Below are 20,318 nucleotides of genomic sequence, written 5' to 3'. Positions count from 1 at the left end.
ACACTGCTTTTTTCAATATCGGCAGCAAGGCTTATAGTTATTTTAAGGGCACCATATTTGTCTTAGAATAACATCTTTACCTCTATTACTTTTCGCTGCCCACTTGTTTTTTAAACAATAAAACTTTTATAAGCCACCACGCTGGATTATCTACTAACAAAATAAGTTTTACGCCGTCCAACATTACCTAAGGCTTAATACCAATCTAAATAAACACAATCAAAACTAATTTCTACAGAATAAAACCCACATATTAAAGGCCAGATGGCCTTAGCATATAAACCTAAAGTTTCGTAAATGATATTTCACGAAAAGCACACGTTGCAACCGCGGGAACTAACGTATTAAATTACAATATCCGTAAAGGCCTCATGGTTGGCGCGGGTTTTACGTATTAGCTTACGTGCACAAGTTGGTGCAATAGGCCACTGCAAAACGGCCTCGGAAGTCTTCTAAAGAAGGCATGACGTAAATTTTGATCATAACAACGAGCTTAAGTTTGGTAAACAAAATTGTAAATCGCGTTTTAATATTCTTTGAAACGCAGGAAAGGCATATTAGTAAAACACCCTTTTAATTTTTAATTTATTAAGATAAATTTCCTTAATATAAGGAAGAGTATTGTTATTGCCCAATAAGGATGCGAACTTGTGCCAGTTAAGTTCTAACATACCGTATATACGTAGCGGTAATACCCGTACTAGCCTAATGATGGAGTCAATAATGCATAAGAAACAACGTCACGCCGGACTTACAGTAATTCAAAGGAGACATTTGTATTTCTTTGTAATAATTTATCCTTGTAGAATACATTCTTAAATCCTCTGGTATATTACTAAGGTAACGTACAAATCTACATATTTTTCTCCATACTTTTCTAAAAATAAACTGAAATAACCCTTTATTTTCTTCGAATTTTTACCTACTTTGTCTATATGTCCAAAAGTATTTTCCAAAATCATAATTTAAAAAATTCACAAAAGTTTTTCCTTTCTTGAGCTGAACTAGAATATCCTTTTAAATTTCTAGTTTGGAGAACAAATCTGGTAAAAAGGTCACGCATTTTCTCTCAGTAAGTCATATGTGTAGTTGCCCATCTGATAACAAAGCAATAAATCTGCTTTACAAATCGTAGTACCGCCAACCTTGGACCGATATCCGGCGTTCAACACCTCAACGTAATCCCACACCTAATTTAACAACGCGCCAATACACAGCTATAAATTATTAATAGCAAACTCAAAGCCACAGTAACATACATATAACAACTAACCACAAGCAGCACTAAACCTGTTTAAATTGTGCTTGATTTTTATACACACATAAACCTTCTTTTAAGCAACGACACTTGATTTTAAATGGGAAAGCCCTTATATTATTACCAAGGGACGAAAAATGAGTCTTACATTTTGCGCAACTAGAAAAATAAATTCTCTCTAAACGTAGTAATTGAAATTTTCTCTGTCTTGTATTTATTTATACAAAAAAATTATATCACGAGGTTTCAGTTGCAACACTTTTGTGTTTTCCTAAGAAAGTAAGACCAGTAGGGTTGCAAAAATCAGTTGTAAACAAAGGGAAATTAAATTATTTCATCATTTTCCGGTATCAGAATATGACGTCACAAAATAATGCTCTGTCTAATTAATTTGCGACACTTTGCAGAATAGATTAAACTCATGTAAACCTTATTTGCCTACCTCTGTATTGAAATGTAATAGGTGTAAAACTTATCCGTTAACAGTGTGTTTTTCCAAATTAAACAACAAGTTATATATAATTTGTGTGCGTGTTTTATGAGTAGATCACCTGACACAAAATATTGCCAGCCAAAGGAAAAGCATGCCCGTCACATCTCACCAAAAAAGCGAATAATGTGTTGACATCCTCAGCATGTATTGCATCATAATGTGAAGTTTATGAGTCAAATTATTATTATTTGTGACTTGTTTTTAAACCAGAAGCACCTATAGGTCTATTAACCTGTCAATCAGTTTCTTGTAACTATTGTTTTAGCGCTGGGGCTGCATCACATAATTGAAATGATGACATCATTCTTTTTAACCGGAAATAAATAAGAGGTCATCAATATCCGGTTTATGTCATAACGACAAATTATTTTGAAAAGTTGTGTAATTAGTTATATCACGAATTACAACCCCCAAAACAGCAACAAAAATACTGACAATTGTTTTTTAACTTTACAGTCCTTTTAAGTAACGGTTTATCATTTAAAACATTGACAGAATTTTAGGCTCTTAATAGCTTATTACCTGACAATACACATAATTACAAAGGGCAGGACAAAAGTCACGATACTAAGTTGAAACAATTAACCACCATTTTAATTGGTTTGTTTCGTAATGTTGTGTTTTAAAATGCTTAATATCGACCTTATATAATTATTTAACTCCACAAGAACGACACCTTTAAACCTTACCTTTAAAATAAATATATTTTGTCAACTTAGTTGTTACAAAAAATGTATGGTTAATTAAATGAAACTCACAATATACTAATCCTTATTACAGTAGCTTTTTTAAAGGTATTAATCATTAAGAGAAGGGAAAATATAGGATTTCAATAATCTACCGTTGCTGATGCCTAATTTCCTATTTGCTGCAACGTTAAATTTAACCTTTATGCAACTCAACATTAGAAAATAATGTCATTGTTTATCAAAGTTTGCACAACCTAAAAAGCAATAAGCACTAAACAACAAAGCCTAGCAAAACTTGAATTAAAGACAGTACCATCCAACAGAGCATATTTTTAAAACACATAATGTTATGACATATATATTTTAAATGGTAATAACCTACGCTTTATTCTTACAAAATTGTGATTTGATATATGTAATATTTAAATAACTATAGTTACTAAATGCTACTAGTCATAAAAAACATCACGTACTAATATAGGTAGTATATGAGTTCTTGATATGCAAATTTCACGTAATAGACTTACCAATAACATTTTTATTAAATAAATGCTTGTTATTTTAAAGCAGAAAATAATTTATTTTTAAACTTTGCAGGTTATAAAAAAGATAATTAAAGTTTGAAGACTTTAATTCTAATTTAAATCAGAGTTTAGAAAATGGTGGAATGGTACCAACCGGTACTGGTCTTTCCGGTTCCCCATTTTGAAAGGGACTTTCCCGAACTTTAACATTGAAATGTTCTCATAATGGTTATTTATAGTTTTTGTATAATTATTAAAGTTGTCACATCTTAATATATTTGTTACAATAAACAGTAAACATTTTTTTTGTATTAAGCTTGCCAGTAAATTTACTTGACTTTTCGGCTTGAATTCTTATAAGTTTAAATTTTCAAACAAAAATGTTGATTACGAAACTTTTACAGCAACCAGTAAGTATATAAGTTAATTGAGGTTAAAAAAAATACAATTTTACAGGCACAGAATATTAAATTTTATGTTTAATTATTTTACAGCTTTCCAAAAATCTCACAAGATGTTTGTTATCAAGGAATCTCTCAACAACCACAAAGTTAAATGCACCTTCCGAGGTAATGTCATTATTAATGTATAAACAACAGTTGAGACTGATATGTGACACATTTTATTTTATTGTTTCTTTACTCAGATGTATGTTCGTGATGCTTTAAACACGGCTATGGACGAGGAAATGGCAAGAGATGATAACGTGTTTTTGCTTGGAGAAGAAGTGGCTCAGTATGATGGAGCTTATAAAGTAAATTTTTTTATTTTTGCTAAATTTTAATCTGAAAAAATGTGTCAATTTTGTATAAGCATTTGGTGTTAAACATCAACCTATGTAACAGGTAAGCAGAGGTCTATGGAGGAAGTATGGAGATGATCGAGTGATTGACACACCGATTACAGAGAGTGGATTTGCAGGAATAGCTGTTGGTGCTGCTATGGTAACTAATAAGATCATTAATAAATGGAATTTACCTTTGAAAATCCAGCATAAGGTTTTTAGTTAACTTAAACCTATCTAGTATATACTAAGACATGGGTTCTTTTTGTAGGCTGGCCTGAAACCAATCTGTGAGTTCATGACCTTTAACTTTTCTATGCAAGCAATTGATCAGGTGATAAACTCGGCGGCAAAAAGTCACTACATGTCAGCAGGTTCAGTGAAATGTCCAGTTGTGTTTCGTGGCCCTAATGGAGCTGCTGCGGGTAAATAATACAATGTTTAGGCTGTGATAAATTTCTTGTATATCATGTATTGCTTTTTGACCTCAGCTCTCTTGCAACTAGACAAATCTCATCTGCTCTATTTTGCCAAAAATTTTACTAACAAGGTTTTAATTTGTTACTGTTTTTAAGGTGTTGGGGCTCAGCATTCTCAGTGTTTTGCTGCATGGTATGGCCACTGTCCTGGGTTAAAAGTAGTTTCCCCCTTCAACTCTGAGGACTGCAGAGGGTTACTTAAAGCTGCCATTAGAGATCCAAACCCAGGTAAGACTGCAATTCATTTAAACTAAGGAAACTAAGTTTACAAACTTTTCTATAAATTCATATGTAAAAGTATCGTTAAGGTAAATAAGGTCTCTGTAATTTCTTTAGTTGTGGTGCTGGAAAATGAGTTAATGTACGGGACCTCATTCCCTGTTTCTGATGAAGCTCTTTCCCATGATTTTGTGATCGAGATCGGCAAAGCAAAAGTAGAAAGAGAGGGCAACCATGTCACTCTCGTTTCCCATTCAAAACCTGTTGGTTTGTGTTTAGAAGCTGCAGAACAACTAGCAGCAGAGGGAATTAATTGTGAAGTAAACTAAATATGTTTGTTTTTGTATTTATTGAAGGATATAAAACTCACTTATTTAACTATATTTTTTCCACTTTTTAAATTTATTCACTTAGTTAGATCCATATAATATCAGTTTAATGGTAATACTTACAACTATTTTATTTCATCTTTTAGGTAATTAACATGAGAAGTATTCGACCACTTGATATTGAATGTATAGAGAAAAGTGTTATGAAAACCAACCACTTAGTAACAGTAGAAGGAGGCTGGCCACAATTCGGAATCGGGTCAGAAATCTGTGCTCAAATAATGGAAGGTAAACACAAAAAAAACTTAAATATTTTCGACTTTTTTACATTACTGAGAATTCTATTTCATTTTTTTTATGCGTCTGCGTCTTGATCAGTTTTTGTATTACAGGCCGGGCATTTGATTATCTTGATGCGCCAGCAGTTAGAGTAACCGGAGCTGATGTTCCAATGCCCTATGCACAAGTCTTAGAAAATGGTGCTTTACCCAATGTTAAAGATGTGGTTTTATCTGTCAAAAAAACTCTGCATCTACAACAAAACGTTGTAGCATCTACTTAGTCATTTATAAAATCTCAAGTTCTTAACTGATATTTTTATTTCTACTTTTTACTGTTAAATTAAAACTTATATTTATATTGTTTTTGCTATGTCTATAACACTGGTTGGCTAGTTTTTTAAGCTTTTTCGCACAAACTTATCTGTTTATACTTGCAAAAATAACTCAATAATAAAATTACTAAATGGTTTCCCAGCATGTAAAATTATATTCCTGTCATAATAAACTAAATTTGCCAATACATTTATATTGAACAAACAACTATTGATTCTTATAAACATTTTTGACACTCAGATTATTTAAAATTGTAAACAGTTAGCATTTAAGTGCTAGAAGGTTTAAGATCCTTAAAAACCCTTACTTTTTAATTATAAAAAAGAGAAAAAAAATAGCTTAATGATCACCTGTAACTAAAAAATGAAATAAGCATTTTTTCAGAAAGCAAAGACTTACAAAATTTAAAAATTGTTTTTTGCCAATGATTTAAAAAACTTTCAAAAAATTAAAAATAAATTATTACGAACATTTAACAAAGTACAAACAACGTCCTAGAACTATTCAATTTATTTTCATTTGGAACTTTTTATAGCGTCACTTAAATATTAAACAATATTATCCATTCAATATACAAAAACAATAAAGTTGAAAATGAAAAAGTTTTTTCTATACAATTACAGAGGTTAATAAAATTGAAAAAGTTTTATTAAAGAAAAAACGAAACATTGTCGCATAGGATCGACTTATATAAACCAAAAGTTATTATATTAATTACCCACACTAATATTTAAAAAGCACAATAAAAAAGCCCTAAAAATTAGAAAAACTACAATTTTGAATTAAAATTGCTTAACTAAGTTATTGAAAAGTAATTCACTACAAATTTTGAACTTTATAATTAAACTAAATGCATTGTATGGTAATTTTTAATGGCAAATTTAATAACTTTTTTGTCATATTTTTACCAAAGCCTAACAACATAGTAGGTTATTTATAATCATGCAGTACAACATAAATCCTTCAAAAAAAATATGATTTTTGCCTAGTTTTCATTCTTAAAAAAATACTACTAATAATACGTAGTTTATAAAGTTCGTGAAAATGTAAAGAATGCCAACCCACAACACAATTAAATAGAAAGAAGCACAATTCCTAAAATCTAGGAAGTGCATATTTTGTAGTCCAGTCTCTGGCTGTAAAGTCATACAAAATAGTTAATACCACGCATTAATTAAGGGCATTATTTATACAAAAATATATTTAAAATAACATGTTACCTGTCTGCATGGCCATAACTTCATTTTCTTTCCAAATATCCGCAACATCATTAGCTAAAGGATCATCCGGATTAGGGGCACTTAAAAGTGCTTGAATTGATAAAAGAACTGTTCTCATTTGCAAAGCTGGACTCCATTTATCTAAATCAGTTTATAAAATAACACCGATGTTATTGTAATTTTGACCGGTAGCGTGGTGTAATGGTTAGAACATTTGGATTCACTACTTAAAGCCCTGGGTTCAATCCCCACTGCCTTCCTGCTGTTGTGCTCCACGGTTAGGCGCCATAAACAATATAAACTTGCAGAGCCAAGAAAAAACTAATACAAAATTATAATCTTTATTATCCCAAACTGTCAAAGGCAGCTAAAATGTCAGGGTAACTGATATTGCTCTATGTTTGGGTCATGAAGTCAACCTTTCCACATTGGAAATAAACAAATATAAAAAAAAAAAATAGACATTGTACCTTACCTTTTAAAATATCTAAGCATATTCTACCAACTTTATCAATGTTAGGGTGATATATTTTAGTGAGAAATCGTACTTTAGGAGCAGCCATTGGATATTCTTCAGGTAAAAATAATTCTAATTTAAATTTACCATTTTCGAATGGCGACTGTAAAAAAAAGGGTTAATTTAAAGATTGAATAATCAAGGTTCTAAGATATGTCTTAAGTCTGTAAGCGGTCCTTTAAGTGTTTGTATCACTGAAATATATATCGAAAAAATATCTAACTTTATTAATACTAAGCTATATATTACATTTTATATTTATAACTACGATGTACAAAAACAAATAAGATTCAGTTTTAGGCCTGATAATATTTTATAAAAATCTTACATCTTTTGGTCCATCTATAACTACATGAAAATATCTCAAGTTTTGGTCGTCAGGCAAAGCACAAATGCCAGGAACAGGTTCAGATAATAACCTTTGGGTCTCCTATAATTTAAACGAAGTAATATTATGAGAGCACATTTTATTACAATTTTTTTTTTTAAATACAACTTACCTTTTGAATTCTTCTAGGCAAACCCGCCATCTTAAATTCAACGTGATTACAAAACTATTAATATTAAATGTAACCACAAATCTACAAAAAATAAGGTGATACGTAAGATAAGGCAATAAAATAAAAAACAAAACTGGGGAAGGGCGATAAAAACATTCACATAGCTAGTATAGCGGGCCAGTATTAACCGTTTTGTGACATTACTAATATTTAGCCATTTTTTCATTGTTGTGTACATATTTCATTTTCTATTTTATTACCAACAATTTTGAACAAAAACAAAATTTAAGTTAAACATTAACAAATTAATAATATAAAACATTATTGTGTGCTTAAAAATTACTTTCTAAACGCCTGAAAAATTACAAATTTTTGATAAAACTACCGAATAGATAATTCTTTTTAATAATTAAAATATTTTAATCAGTCTAAATTTAAGATAAATTTATTTATGTTTACTTAAAGATGTGTTTCTAACTATAAAAATAACTGAATTTAAAATTGGTCTTTAAACGTTTTATAATAATTTTTATAATAAAAGTAATTTTTAAACTAATACAAATAATGCTCATGGGATTTTATAGCAAAATTGTTTCGTTACTGTACAATTTTTTTAGTAAAAAATAACAAATACATATTTCGAAAAATACACTTATATTTTTAATAAAAGTTTGCACAAATTTTTTAGTGCTTTTTTATTTTGCAGTAATTATTCAAATATAATCAATCTTATTATTTGATTAACTATACATTTTATCTGTTTTTGATAAAATGTTTTTCTGTGTTGTTTTTCATTTAGCGTTTTCAGGAAAGTGTAGATAGACCGTTAACAAAATTGTGATTCCTTTATTTTAACAAAATTTAAAATCGATATTTTGTTCACACATTTTATGCGCAGTTGTTTTTATGAAATATCCGATCGCAGGAAACGAGAAGGGACGAAAAGTCTGTAAGACATAATTAAAAAGATAAAGAGCGAGCGAAAAAGTGAGAGAAGCGATTAATAAACAGTCGTCCGGCGGAACGAAAAAGGCGAAAGGAGAGAGACATCCCTTCTCTCGGCTGTTATGTTTTTCAAATCGGAGACTTTGTTTGTGCGTCTTTCCGCGGCCACTTCCGTTCGGTCGTGACGTAGTTCGCCAAATGATTATGTCACAATAGAAGAACAATAGAGCGGATATGGCGAGTTCTTTAATTTCGTTCTTTGTGCTCGCGAGTGGTAAAAAAAGAAGTCTTTATATTAGAATGTAGAGTAAACGTTATCATAAGTTTGACAGCTGGTGTTAGCATATAAACCACCTATAAGAAGTATAATTAAAAAGTTTATACAAGTTTAATACAGTCTAACTTTATTTAGGTAACAAGCTCGCCTTAGGAACAGTCTTATTTATTATTTGAATTTAAAATGGCAGTTATTTGAACAAGTATTAAATATTATGAAAGTTTATAAGGCAGTATGTTTACGTAACAATAATCTATATATGACGTAAACAATTTAGCATATTCAACAAACCTAGCATGGCGCTGGTCGTTTTTAAAAAGGTTTTCTAATTTACAGAACAAATTCTTTAAATAGCTGTAAAAAGAAGTTATATCCGGGAGCGCAGTTTAAAGCATATCCGGGTTAAACTGTGAATTATGACTTTGAAATTTGCCAGCAACCAAACTCAAAAAACGTTGTCCAAATCGAACTCTCAAAATTTCAACAAATCTAACCCAGCAGAATTACAATCTGACAGTCAGCTTAAAACGAAAATATCAGAAGGTAAGTGTCCGAAATATGTTTTGTGGTTTTTATTATTAATATTTTCAAATACTTGGTATGTACATGTGTTACTTTCGTTTTGGCAAGGACTTTTTTTTATCCTTTCGTTTTGTTTTGTTATTGAAAGTCTCATTTCAATCGAATTTCTTTATTGTCTTTTATTATAAGCGCGTGTTTCTGTGAAGGGTAAACTCAAGCAACCTTTTGTTTTTCTCGTTTCGCTTATTCCGTTGCAATAAAGAAACAAGCGGAGAAGGCGCTCCGCTAATTCCGTTTACTTCCGCCCGCAGTTCGCCTAGTTCCGGATTTATCTAAGTGGTTCTCTCGCTTGGCAACGTGATGGCTTGTTTTATTTGCACAGCGTATTTAAACTAGGCCCGAATATAGGTAGGCGGGTGTGTATTGTGGTATTACATGTATGTGTAGGGTTTATTGTTTAGCTTTACAAGCGTTTTACGCCTCGTCGCACCTTACACGTTCTAGTTCCTGTCTTAATTAGAAATCCAGTTCGAGTCGTCGTGTTGACAGAGCTTCATTACCACTCATCAACTCTCTATGATGTCATATTGACTCACGGAATTTTCCGGCTAAGTTAGGACCGTATCGTGGTTAGCACTGTTACTCATAAACGTATATACACAATGCACACAAGTTTAATCCTATTTATTATTAGGCATTGGTCTATTTTTAATTTCGGAGACTGGTATGGGTTTAATTTTTAATCTTAGTGCCACCGACATTTAGCCCGACATTATTTAACTCGATTGCAAACCGGTTATTGAAAATGTCATCCAAGTAATACCCCTATTATATAAAAGCATGATATTTTTCATTTGAATCAGTGAGTATTTTTATAAAGGATTTTAATCGCATTTAACGTTTGGCGTTACCACAAAAATTCCACCATCTTTTAGCATCTTTAAAAATATTCAATAACTCTATAAATATATCGCCGCAATTAAACACAATTAATTGATGCCGAACACAAAAATGTTGTTATTAATTCAAACTCGGTGGCAATCTATTGCGATTTTCTACTTCCGGATCGTGGCCAGAACCGTGGGAAAGTTAACTTCTGGCACGAACAGACGGAAGTCAGCCGCAAAAATTGAGAAACAAGGAAAAATAGACGTCGACAGGAAATAAAAAACGGAGCGAACATGAATTATTCGTTATAAAATGCACTTTTGCCCTTGTATAGTAATTTAAACTTAGTATACATATAGTATACTACACTAATAAAAATATATACATATATAAAGTATGAAGACGTACGTTTTACCAGAATTTTTTAGGTAATTAATTTTATTGAAAGATGTTTTCGGCAAAAAAAACTTTATTTTATTAGATCATTTAAGAGATTAGAAAAAATAAAGTTTTAAACGAACCTAAGTAACACGATTTGTTGAATAACTGGGCTAATCCATAAAACATGTTTTGTGGTAGAAAATGCCCAAATAAACTTTTTATAAAATGTCCTTATTTTTAAAACTTTATTTAAAACAGGTAAAATACCACAGATAATATTTTTTTAAAATAAAAAAGTTGGTAAATTTACATTTTTTAAAAAAATTTCAAAAATAAAAAAAATGTAAAATAAACAATTAAAACTAATGACCTATAAACTCCAGCTAAGCTTTGAAATAATCGCCCTAATTTCTTACCGAAAAATTTTAAATGGTTTTAATTAACACGACGTCTCAATTTTAAGGGTTAATTTCGATTTTAAAATATCCGGTCAGTTGGTCTTCAACTGATCTTTGTCGGTAGTTAAAACTGTTTACATGTTCCGTTTCATGTCGACCTACCAATTATGACGTCGATGATCCTGTCGTTAAAAAATGACGTCATAATTTGAAATTAATTTCCGTAGAAGAGAATAACTTATACCCTTCAGCAGTTTAGATATAAAAACAAAATGGCTTTGTTTAGGTTGAAAGTTTCCGCTTAATCTGTAGTTTGTTTATTGAGTAAGAAGGTAATTAAGGGTATGTAGCTTATAATGCTGTATTTATTACACTACATATACCCTTAAAATACAAGCTGACTGCTTGTTAGTGTAAAAATAAATGTGAAAACTCGATATAGCGTCAAAGTAAACGGTACCGACTTCCCGTCTTTCCCAACTCTTGGCGTAATAGTATGTGATGTAATGGCCTATTGTTAGTGGGGGTTATATATTCTGGAACGTCTGCGGTATAGATCACTTTGGCGGAAACCTGTCCCGTTACTTCCTGAATGACGTGCCGGCCCCTTCTCTTTCGATAAAGTCTGACTTACTTATATGTGCGCAAATCCGTCGCAAAGGTATTCACGAATTTCCAAATGCATATTAGACAACGTGTATTAGGTGATGTAAGGTCAGATAGGGTCTTCAGTATTTTTTTTTTGGTTATTTTAGGTTGAAAACAGCTGTAAGGGGGTGTTTTTGAGTACATCGGCCTTGTTTATTAGGCTTTATATTTAAAAATAATATTGATCTTCAATTGTAAAGTTGACTGCGGTTTGTTATAAATATCCCGACAAACGACAGCGATTTAAAGATAAGATTTTTCTAACCAGATTTACGTATACGATGATTATGACGTCACTTGTGTGCTGTGAAACCGAGTTTGTCTAATTGTGGATTTCGCGCGGGCGCGTGCTTGGTGCGCGCGCACACACAATCACATTTCAGGCTCGGCTCCGCGGTACTTCCTGGTCGCTGTAAATGCCTCTTCCGTCTCATATTTACAGCTCGATTCTCACTAATACTTGTGTTAGCCTAGCTGGGTAAAGAAATAGAATAAGCGACAACGAACTGGTGATGTTTATAGGAATTTAGACTGTAAGCACACGTGGTGTATGTAGATGTATCGATAGTTAGACATATTATGGAAAGCTGTTAGATAAAGTTAGGTTTAGTTTATGTTAATTAGACGCAGTATGAAAAAAATTTAGACCAATATAACTTGTTTAGTACACTATATATACAGAGACAACTTCAAGCACTAATGCCTTTGTTTATTTTGTATATTATAGACTGATTTTAATACAATTACCAATATGAGGTTGTCATTAGACTAAATAAATAATTAGGCCGAAATTTATTTACATTTTGTGATAATACAGTTTTATTATCGAAACAAGTTAATTAATTATAAAATAGAACATTCTGCTTTTGACAACTGTTACGTTCATACTGACATATTAATAATAATTACAAACATAAAAGGAGTTTATATTGTCAACAACTCTTCGCAATTTAAAATATTTCTAAATATGTATTTTATATTGGTTACACATAAATATATATTAAAAAAAATTTAATTATTTTGTTTCGAATTTTTTTTAACAATATTTTTTAATTTTTTTTTTAGATTTGCCTGTGCAGGCTGATAACTTAAAATCAATAAATAACATGGCCGACATGGATCTTCATAATGAAAATAGAATGCGTTTGAGCAGCGTTCAACAAAATTTAGGAGCCCATTTGCCAAGAGGTAAATTAATAATGTCGTTTTTTTAATTAAAAAAAAAATTGAAACAAAATGGCCCAAAAAAAAGTTGCTTAAAGTTATTTTTACACGAAAAGGTTTTTAAAAAATTCGATTATTTAATTAATTTTTTTAAGTAAATTATCAACAAACATTTTCTTTTTAATTTTGATAATTTCTATATACTTATAACGCGGTATATTTTCTAATATATTAACGTTGAAAATTGCTATACCATAGCTGTTGTGCTCAACGTGTTTTCAGCGTTGTATAATATAATGGGCGGAAACAGACGCATGAAGGCTATACAAAATAGCAGCGTCAATTATTAAGAATAATTAGGCGGTAAAATAAACCATGTGGCATTAAAAGGGTTTAATATTTGTCGTTTGTGGATTTTGTTGTTGTAAAATCCAAGTGGAATTGTATAAAAATTAACGTAATTATTTTTTCGAAATTTTTTTATGTAAGTTTCGATTTTGTTTTAGAAGTGTTTTTTTTTTCGGTATTTTTTGTGTGTTTTTTATTGGGTATACGGGAAATTTACTTGTTTTTATGAAATTTCGATTCAAATTTAAAAACTCGTGACATCATTCTAATACTATGTATTCAATGGAGCGTATGTTAGAACGGTTTCCGAAGGAAAGGCATAACACCTTTACCCATCTCTAACAACAAACAAAAAAAATTCGTTCATTTCCGCCGGCCGGAAATGCCAACTCTCGCCCGAACAATTTTTGAAAGCGAATTAAATATCGTCAGAGCACGTGGTAAATTATCCAAAAAAATCCGATAACGGAATTAAGTCATTGTGAACGAATCGAGCGTGAAATCGTTATGTTTTCCGGCTCTGGAGAAAATTAATTACGGCTCTGAACCTGGGTATTACCTCCACCCTTACGTATTTATTTCTATACATCGTGTTGTGTTCGAACCGTATTTAAAAACCCATAGGTAGTCATTACACGACAAATCCTTGGTTTTTTGACCACGAAAAAAAAACTTGAATTGTAAATTACGCGAGACTTTATCGACGATTCCTACAATTAATTTACCGCAAAACCAAGTTTCGAATATGGTCTTTTCGTTAATTGCGACCCTAACTGTATTAAACCAAATAAAACCTGATTTCCTGACAGGAAATCGGAATTAAATTGATCTGACTCAAGAGTTTATAAGAGATATACGCCGGAAACCGAAGTTTAAATAAACACTTAGCTGTGACGTGTGTATTTCGCCGCGTCTTAAGTGTATAAATGGGTGTTGAAATATAGGTCATTACCTCACGATAATAAACAGCGCGAAGTGTTGAAATAAGTTATTGAACTGTTAAATGTCTGTTTAAGCGCCTTGTGTTTTCAAAAATATTAGCCCATGAAATGATTTGGCGTTATTTGAAAACGTGTATTTGAATTTTTTGCAAAAATTTAGAATGATTTTGTTGTGCTGCGTTTTGTTGGTGAACTATCTTTCAACTTGGTTTTAAAACATAAAACAAACCGGTTTGCAGGAAGTCGCTCTTCGCGTTGACAAGCTTTGCAATTATTTCGAATCTCTATCAAAATTTGACTCAATGCAATTCAAATGCAGTAACGGAAGTATGTTATATTGCGTGCGGATCAAAAATTTGCTAGTTATTTCAAAACCGGACAAATGCATTAATACCGCTCTAAGCAAGGGAAGTGAAAATTAAATTCGGAAAAGTATCTGAAAACGTCGGCACTTGTCGTCTATTGACGCGAGATCCCGCCTTCTGTCGATCGTAAATAATTCTGTAATGAAAAGGCAATAATACTGTACGTGTTCTGTTCTATAAATAAGTTGTATTAATCAAAGTGCCTCAAGCGAAATTGCAAGAAGCGAAACTAGAATGAAATAAATGGTTAATTTATTAGTCACAAAGTGATGTGTTATTCGTAATAAATGCTATAGTCATGTATCAATTTCTGTGTAAATCATTTTTCCTAAAAGTGAACCGGTTCTTTTGGCTATGGTTAATTGTACTCCAATATGCAATGCTTTACACAACCGGTAACTGTTTAGAGCTACTATTAGCGCTTGGTTATTCAGGAAACGCCGTGTACTCTGCGTCGGGATAATTTCAATCCGTTCTGACATTAATTCCTGCCGCCTATACAGCAAGCTTGCCTCTCCGATTGCAAGTTCCTCTAATTTTCCATGAAAAAGCAGCGCGCTGACGTGCTTTTAAACAATCGTCGGTGCGATATTAGTAGCTTCCCTGCTACAAGTCAACATACGGAAGAGGCTTTTATTAATTACCGAAAAAATTTTGCTAACCCCGGTTTTAGTTCGGTGTTGGATTTCAAACGGAGCAAAATCGCGCGTTTTTCATATTTTCCTGTAAAGCATAAAATCGCAATTCTAACCTTCCAAACTCTGTATCAATTTATATAAATAATTTCAAACCAACTCCTTTACAAAACCCTTTTATTATCATATATATATGCACAAAAATATATCCAATTTGCACATATATATATACTAGTCTAGTTCGTAAGACAAGATACCATTACACTTTAAATATAAAAATTTCAAAACCTAGTATTTAAACCCACATATTTTTGTTATTACAGTGCTTGATATGAACGTAACCTTATGGCAATTTTTGCTTGAGCTTTTAATGGAGCCAAACGTAAACAGTCAACTGATAAGTTGGACTTCAACTGACGGCGAATTTAAACTCCACAACTCGGAAGAAGTTGCTAGACTTTGGGGACTGAGGAAAAATAAAACAAATATGAACTATGATAAATTAAGCCGAGCACTTCGTTATTATTATGACAAGGTAAAAAAAAATAACATATAACCTTAGAGTAAAATATGCATTAAAAATCACTACTAATATTGTAAATATATATCAGTAAATATAGGCCAGTTTTGTGGAATTTAGTGGTTGAATTGTTAAGCCAATTTACTCGATATATGCAGGATGTTGCGTACTGTTAAATATTGTATTGTGCAAAAATTACTGCCTAGTTTGAAAATAGGACAATATTGTATTATGCGGCGGCTCTGCGAGCTGTAAGGCCCTCCTTCTTTCCGGCTTCTCAGTTTTCCATTTGCTTCCTGTAACAAGATGCGCTTGTGCGGTTTGTGGTCTGTGTTGCTTAACATAATGCATAATAAAAGAAGAATAATACAACCACGTGGCGAGCTGCACTACCCATACGTTTATATGCGTACTGATGTATTTAATATACGTTTGTAAAAACGACATATTTGCATTCCAAATTCTTGGATTATTTCTAGGCGTTTTGGATTATTGTTTAAATGCTAATGGAGGGATATTAATACGCGCTCACGGTGTAGGAAAAACCCTGTTTTAAATACCTTACCTAAGCCATATTACTAGTGAGATTTAAATGGCGTTACCTGTGTGCTCGCGGAACGGTGGCATGACTTGGCGATATTGACGTCATTTCCTCCGTATATAGTAGAACAGATTTCCAATTGTTTGGGTTATGTGGGAGGGCGACAGGAAATACAAATAGAAAGCTGGGAACTTAATCGTTCAATTATCGCCAGCAGCTGTATACTTATTCACGCAATTATTTTGTTTTCAACCTTGAATACCACGATTTGGAAAGTACAAACTTTAAAAAATCCAGAATTTCCAAACAAATACTCAAATTTTACCTTCAGTTGCTCTAAATATAACTTCATTTTTTTCCTTTTTATATTTATATCCTGATTTTATTTTTAGAATATCATCAAAAAAGTCAACGGACAGAAGTTTGTTTACAAATTCGTCTCATTTCCCGAAATTATCAAAACCGAAACAAAAATCCCGTTCCGGGTCAAGATGGAGCGACTTATCACCCACGGAGACGGGAGTTCAGGTACCGGGGGCGAAGATTGGGACGCCGGGGACCCCCCGTCACCCACTCTGTCCAACACACCCCCGTCGATGGTAGTAAATAGGGGTAACGATGAGGGTGAATACAACGGGTACCGCTTTCCGAACCAAAACAATTACAACTCCAAGGATTTTGAAAATAACAACTCGAAGCGCTACCGTGATAATATAACAAAGGATTCGAACCCGCGAGAACATCAAAATCCCGCAGCTTCTAAGTCTCAAAAGCAAAGGAAATACCAACAAGAGCGATATTCACCTACACAGTCGTCTTCTATGTCGAGAGAGAGCGTCGAAAATTATAAACAATATTCACCGACTCGGCCTCGAAAACATAACGACCGTACTAGGAATAACACCTCTATGTCACCTGCTGAGGCTGCTGCCGCTGTCTCCGGGTTTTCCGCGAATATGAGCGAAGATGAACGGGCTCGGAATGTCGCTGCAACTGCCGCATTTTGGGCTGGATTTCGACAGGCTGCAGCAGCTGCTGCGGTCGCCTCTAACTCGATAAAGTCGGAATATCCATTTCCACAAGGGCACAACTCACAAGGTTCAACAGGTTCGTTAACCACTGAAGTTTATTAATTCAATAATAAAGTTTTGCTTTAGGCATATTCTAATATTGCTAAAGCATCATAACGACAGAATAGCTTATTCATTATAGGCTTTGGATTTCTGTACCTTTAATGTAAGGTAGCTTATAACATTACTAGTTTAAATACAGTATATATGCACTTAGTTAACTCTTACTTAACTTACAGGTAGCGCAGGAAATGAAGGTTACAGGTATCCTCCATTTGCGGGACGCGACTATCGGGATAATTTAGAGTTTGCGATGTCGAATAACTGGGACCGTAACAACAGCAACAACAACCACCGACCTGTTGCAAGGCAATGCCAACAGCAGCAACCTTACCATAAAGAAGGATACAGAGAAAAAATACAATCAACTAGAGTTAAAGAGGAAAGAACATCGCCTAACTCTCACCTGTCTATGAGATCTCCTTCTAATTCACATTTCAGTAACAACAACAATTATCAGTTTCATGAATTTTCAGCAGATTCAATGAGGAGCAAACGCGGATTCACCTCTGAAGATTTAATCAATCAAAATAAAAAGGCATTGGCTGAGGCAATTTTGGCCCGAGTTCCCGGGTTAGGAAGCGAATTGTCATCCAACCATCCTTTGCTGCCTCCAGCGTACAAAGTTGGACAAAAGCGAAAACACGAGGAGGAGAACGGTTCGTTTTCCAACTGGCGTCGCGAGGATAGCTTGCTCGATATGCCGCCACAAAAAAGAACTTCCCCCGAGCCCAAACGAGCTCAAAGACCCAAACAGGAATGCCATAAAAGTTCGCCACCAAATCATCAGAACCAATCAGAATTTTCGTCGGAAAACTCATTTAACCGTGACCATCATGATTTCGGGCTCAACCAAGGCACAGAGAGCCCATCAATGTTTAACGAAGCCTCTAAAAATATTCATGCGCGTGAAGAACATAAATTAAAAACCGAATTTGTGATAGAAACACCTTTAGATCTGTGTACTTCCCCCAAAAACTCAAACTCGAATCCTGCCAGCCCGTTGCAAAGCACACAAGATGACGTCACGTCGCCTGGTAACCACGAGACGAGAAACGATTTGAAAAATAACGAAACCGAAACCGTTAAAAGAAAATCCCCAGAGCTGATACCAGCGCCTGAGCAAATCGAAACCGAAGTGAAATCAGAGAATGCGGAGAACACCAGTTTGCATCAGCGCAGAGTGAGCAGTAAAAAATCCATCGACCGAAAACCGAGCCCTATCGACCTTAGCAAGTCGACAAGAACCGACTGCGAGGACTCGATATCATCAAACCTGTTTGCGCAATTTCCTGGCCTGCGTTTTAGTTCATTGATTGGAAATGATGGCAGAAGCTTAAACACCCCTGACGCAGTGTCGCGGAAGACTCCGTCTGATACTCAAGCCTCGTTTTTTCCAACTTCAGTTATTATGACACCTTCACCTATGGTAAGAACTTTTTCTTTTTATAGCACCTTACTCAAAGGCTCTACATTATGAGTAGTTTTTTTATTACGCTTTTAAAAAGTGCTGCCAAAACATTACAAGAACTAATTATAATTTTTTTTAACAGGTGATTCCCAGTATTACTTTCTGGAGTACGCTTAGTCCAATGCCTTTCAATATATCGTCTTTAGTGAAGACGGAAAACGCCAAAGAAACAACATCTAAAAATACAGAACAACAAAAAGACTGTGACGAAAAAAAAGTAACCTCACCTGGTAGCTCGAATACGATTTTCCAATTTCCAACTGTCGTTAACGGGCAGATGACGTTTGCTGGTGTACCGGTTAGGCCTATAGCTGCTGCAATGGGACAGCCGATTCCTGCCGACAAAGTAAGCAGCGTAGCTTCAAAGTTAACTTCCCATATCACCAGCGTGTCATCACCTTTGAATATTCTTTCACCCGGCTCTATGGCTTCTCTTTCGTCCTCGTGACGTAATAGTTAGAATATTATGACGTCAAAAACCTAGTTTCGATACAATGTTAATATAATATAAAGAAAGGTGACATTTTTTTACTAGAAAAACCTAAATTTAAAATGCGTTTTACATGAGTTTAACTAAATTTTGTTATGTCTTCCCACATTTTAAATTAACTCTATTTTATATCGTTTTTTTATACCATAGCCAGCGGTCACTATATTACTGTTGACTGTATATCATTTCTGTGTAATTTCGGTGCCATATTAAGACTGAACTAGAAGTATTTTTACATTTTTTATTCGCTTTTAATTAAGACAACATTATTAATACCGAACTTGTTGTACTCTTAAGCTGTTACCTGTTTTTGTACTTTCTCCTTGCCTCGTTTTTTTGTTGAAGTTCATCATTTTTTTTTGATTTAAATAAAAAAGAAATGGATAAAAATCCGACATTTTGTTTTCTTTTAAAACCTAGAATATAAGTTACGGATGACAATATAACAAAGATCTCTATTAATTAACTAACATTCAAATATCAGTTATTATAAACTATAACATTTAAACAAAAATTAAATACCTTTCGTTCATGAGAGTAGCTAATAGACAATGTATAAAACACTTCTATTAAATAACATTAAAACACCAGTTTCTTTTAAACTATTACATTGAGACAAAAATTTAATACCTTTTTTATGAGAACACCTACTTGACAAAACAAAACTGCTGTTTTTCGTACACTTACGCCTTCAATTCCTGACTGGACTGATATTGATATGAATACTAGTATAACAGCTTAACTCAATACCACAGGAGAGTTAACTTAGCCTACTCCGTGCCTGTTACAGCAGCACAACAATGTATTAATGGCGTTTTCTGCCTCTTCATGTTTACGCAGATGCCTTAAGAAAAGCGCGCGAATTTTGGCTGGTATTCGGCGCCTACGTAGAATAAAAAAGCGTAGGCACTTTAAGCTTAAAAAATTGTGTAAGTTGAAAGACTAACATCTGTTATTTTTATAACAGTAAGTAGTAGGCAGTTTTAAATTTTAAATATGACAATTAATAATACTTTAAGTGTTTTGAA

At 33.1% G+C, this 20,318-nt stretch overlaps 3 protein-coding genes across 3 annotated transcripts; 2 read left to right on the top strand and 1 right to left on the bottom strand.

Annotated features, from left to right (window-relative positions):
* Window positions 1-3,198: 3,198 nt before the first annotated feature.
* On the top strand, window positions 3,199-5,584 carry LOC145744543 (pyruvate dehydrogenase E1 component subunit beta, mitochondrial-like). The gene is made up of 9 exons (XM_082562414.1): window positions 3,199-3,374; window positions 3,459-3,533; window positions 3,611-3,718; window positions 3,810-3,908; window positions 4,020-4,173; window positions 4,324-4,455; window positions 4,564-4,766; window positions 4,922-5,063; window positions 5,168-5,584. Exons 1-9 carry the CDS (start codon window positions 3,345-3,347, stop codon window positions 5,335-5,337), a joined length of 1,113 nt encoding a protein of 370 aa, XP_082418540.1. The 5' UTR covers window positions 3,199-3,344; the 3' UTR covers window positions 5,338-5,584.
* A 304-nt stretch (window positions 5,585-5,888) lies between these two features.
* Window positions 5,889-7,763, bottom strand: LOC145744506 (ubiquitin-conjugating enzyme E2 N-like). The gene is made up of 5 exons (XM_082562355.1): window positions 7,627-7,763; window positions 7,455-7,556; window positions 7,085-7,229; window positions 6,610-6,750; window positions 5,889-6,525 (listed from the first exon to the last, which is right to left on the bottom strand). Exons 1-5 carry the CDS (start codon window positions 7,654-7,656, stop codon window positions 6,485-6,487), a joined length of 459 nt encoding a protein of 152 aa, XP_082418481.1. The 5' UTR covers window positions 7,657-7,763; the 3' UTR covers window positions 5,889-6,484.
* Window positions 7,764-8,973: 1,210 nt separating this feature from the next.
* On the top strand, window positions 8,974-19,674 carry LOC145745472 (uncharacterized). The gene is made up of 6 exons (XM_082563561.1): window positions 8,974-9,391; window positions 12,751-12,873; window positions 15,462-15,673; window positions 16,592-17,306; window positions 17,509-18,758; window positions 18,883-19,674. Exons 1-6 carry the CDS (start codon window positions 9,265-9,267, stop codon window positions 19,246-19,248), a joined length of 2,793 nt encoding a protein of 930 aa, XP_082419687.1. The 5' UTR covers window positions 8,974-9,264; the 3' UTR covers window positions 19,249-19,674.
* The last annotated feature ends 644 nt before the right edge of the window (window positions 19,675-20,318 follow it).

Source organism: Corella eumyota, chromosome 3 (assembly GCF_963082875.1).
Source record: "Corella eumyota chromosome 3, kaCorEumy4.1, whole genome shotgun sequence".
Lineage (NCBI taxonomy): Eukaryota > Metazoa > Chordata > Ascidiacea > Phlebobranchia > Corellidae > Corella > Corella eumyota.
This window is presented reverse-complemented; position numbering and strand designations above follow the sequence as displayed.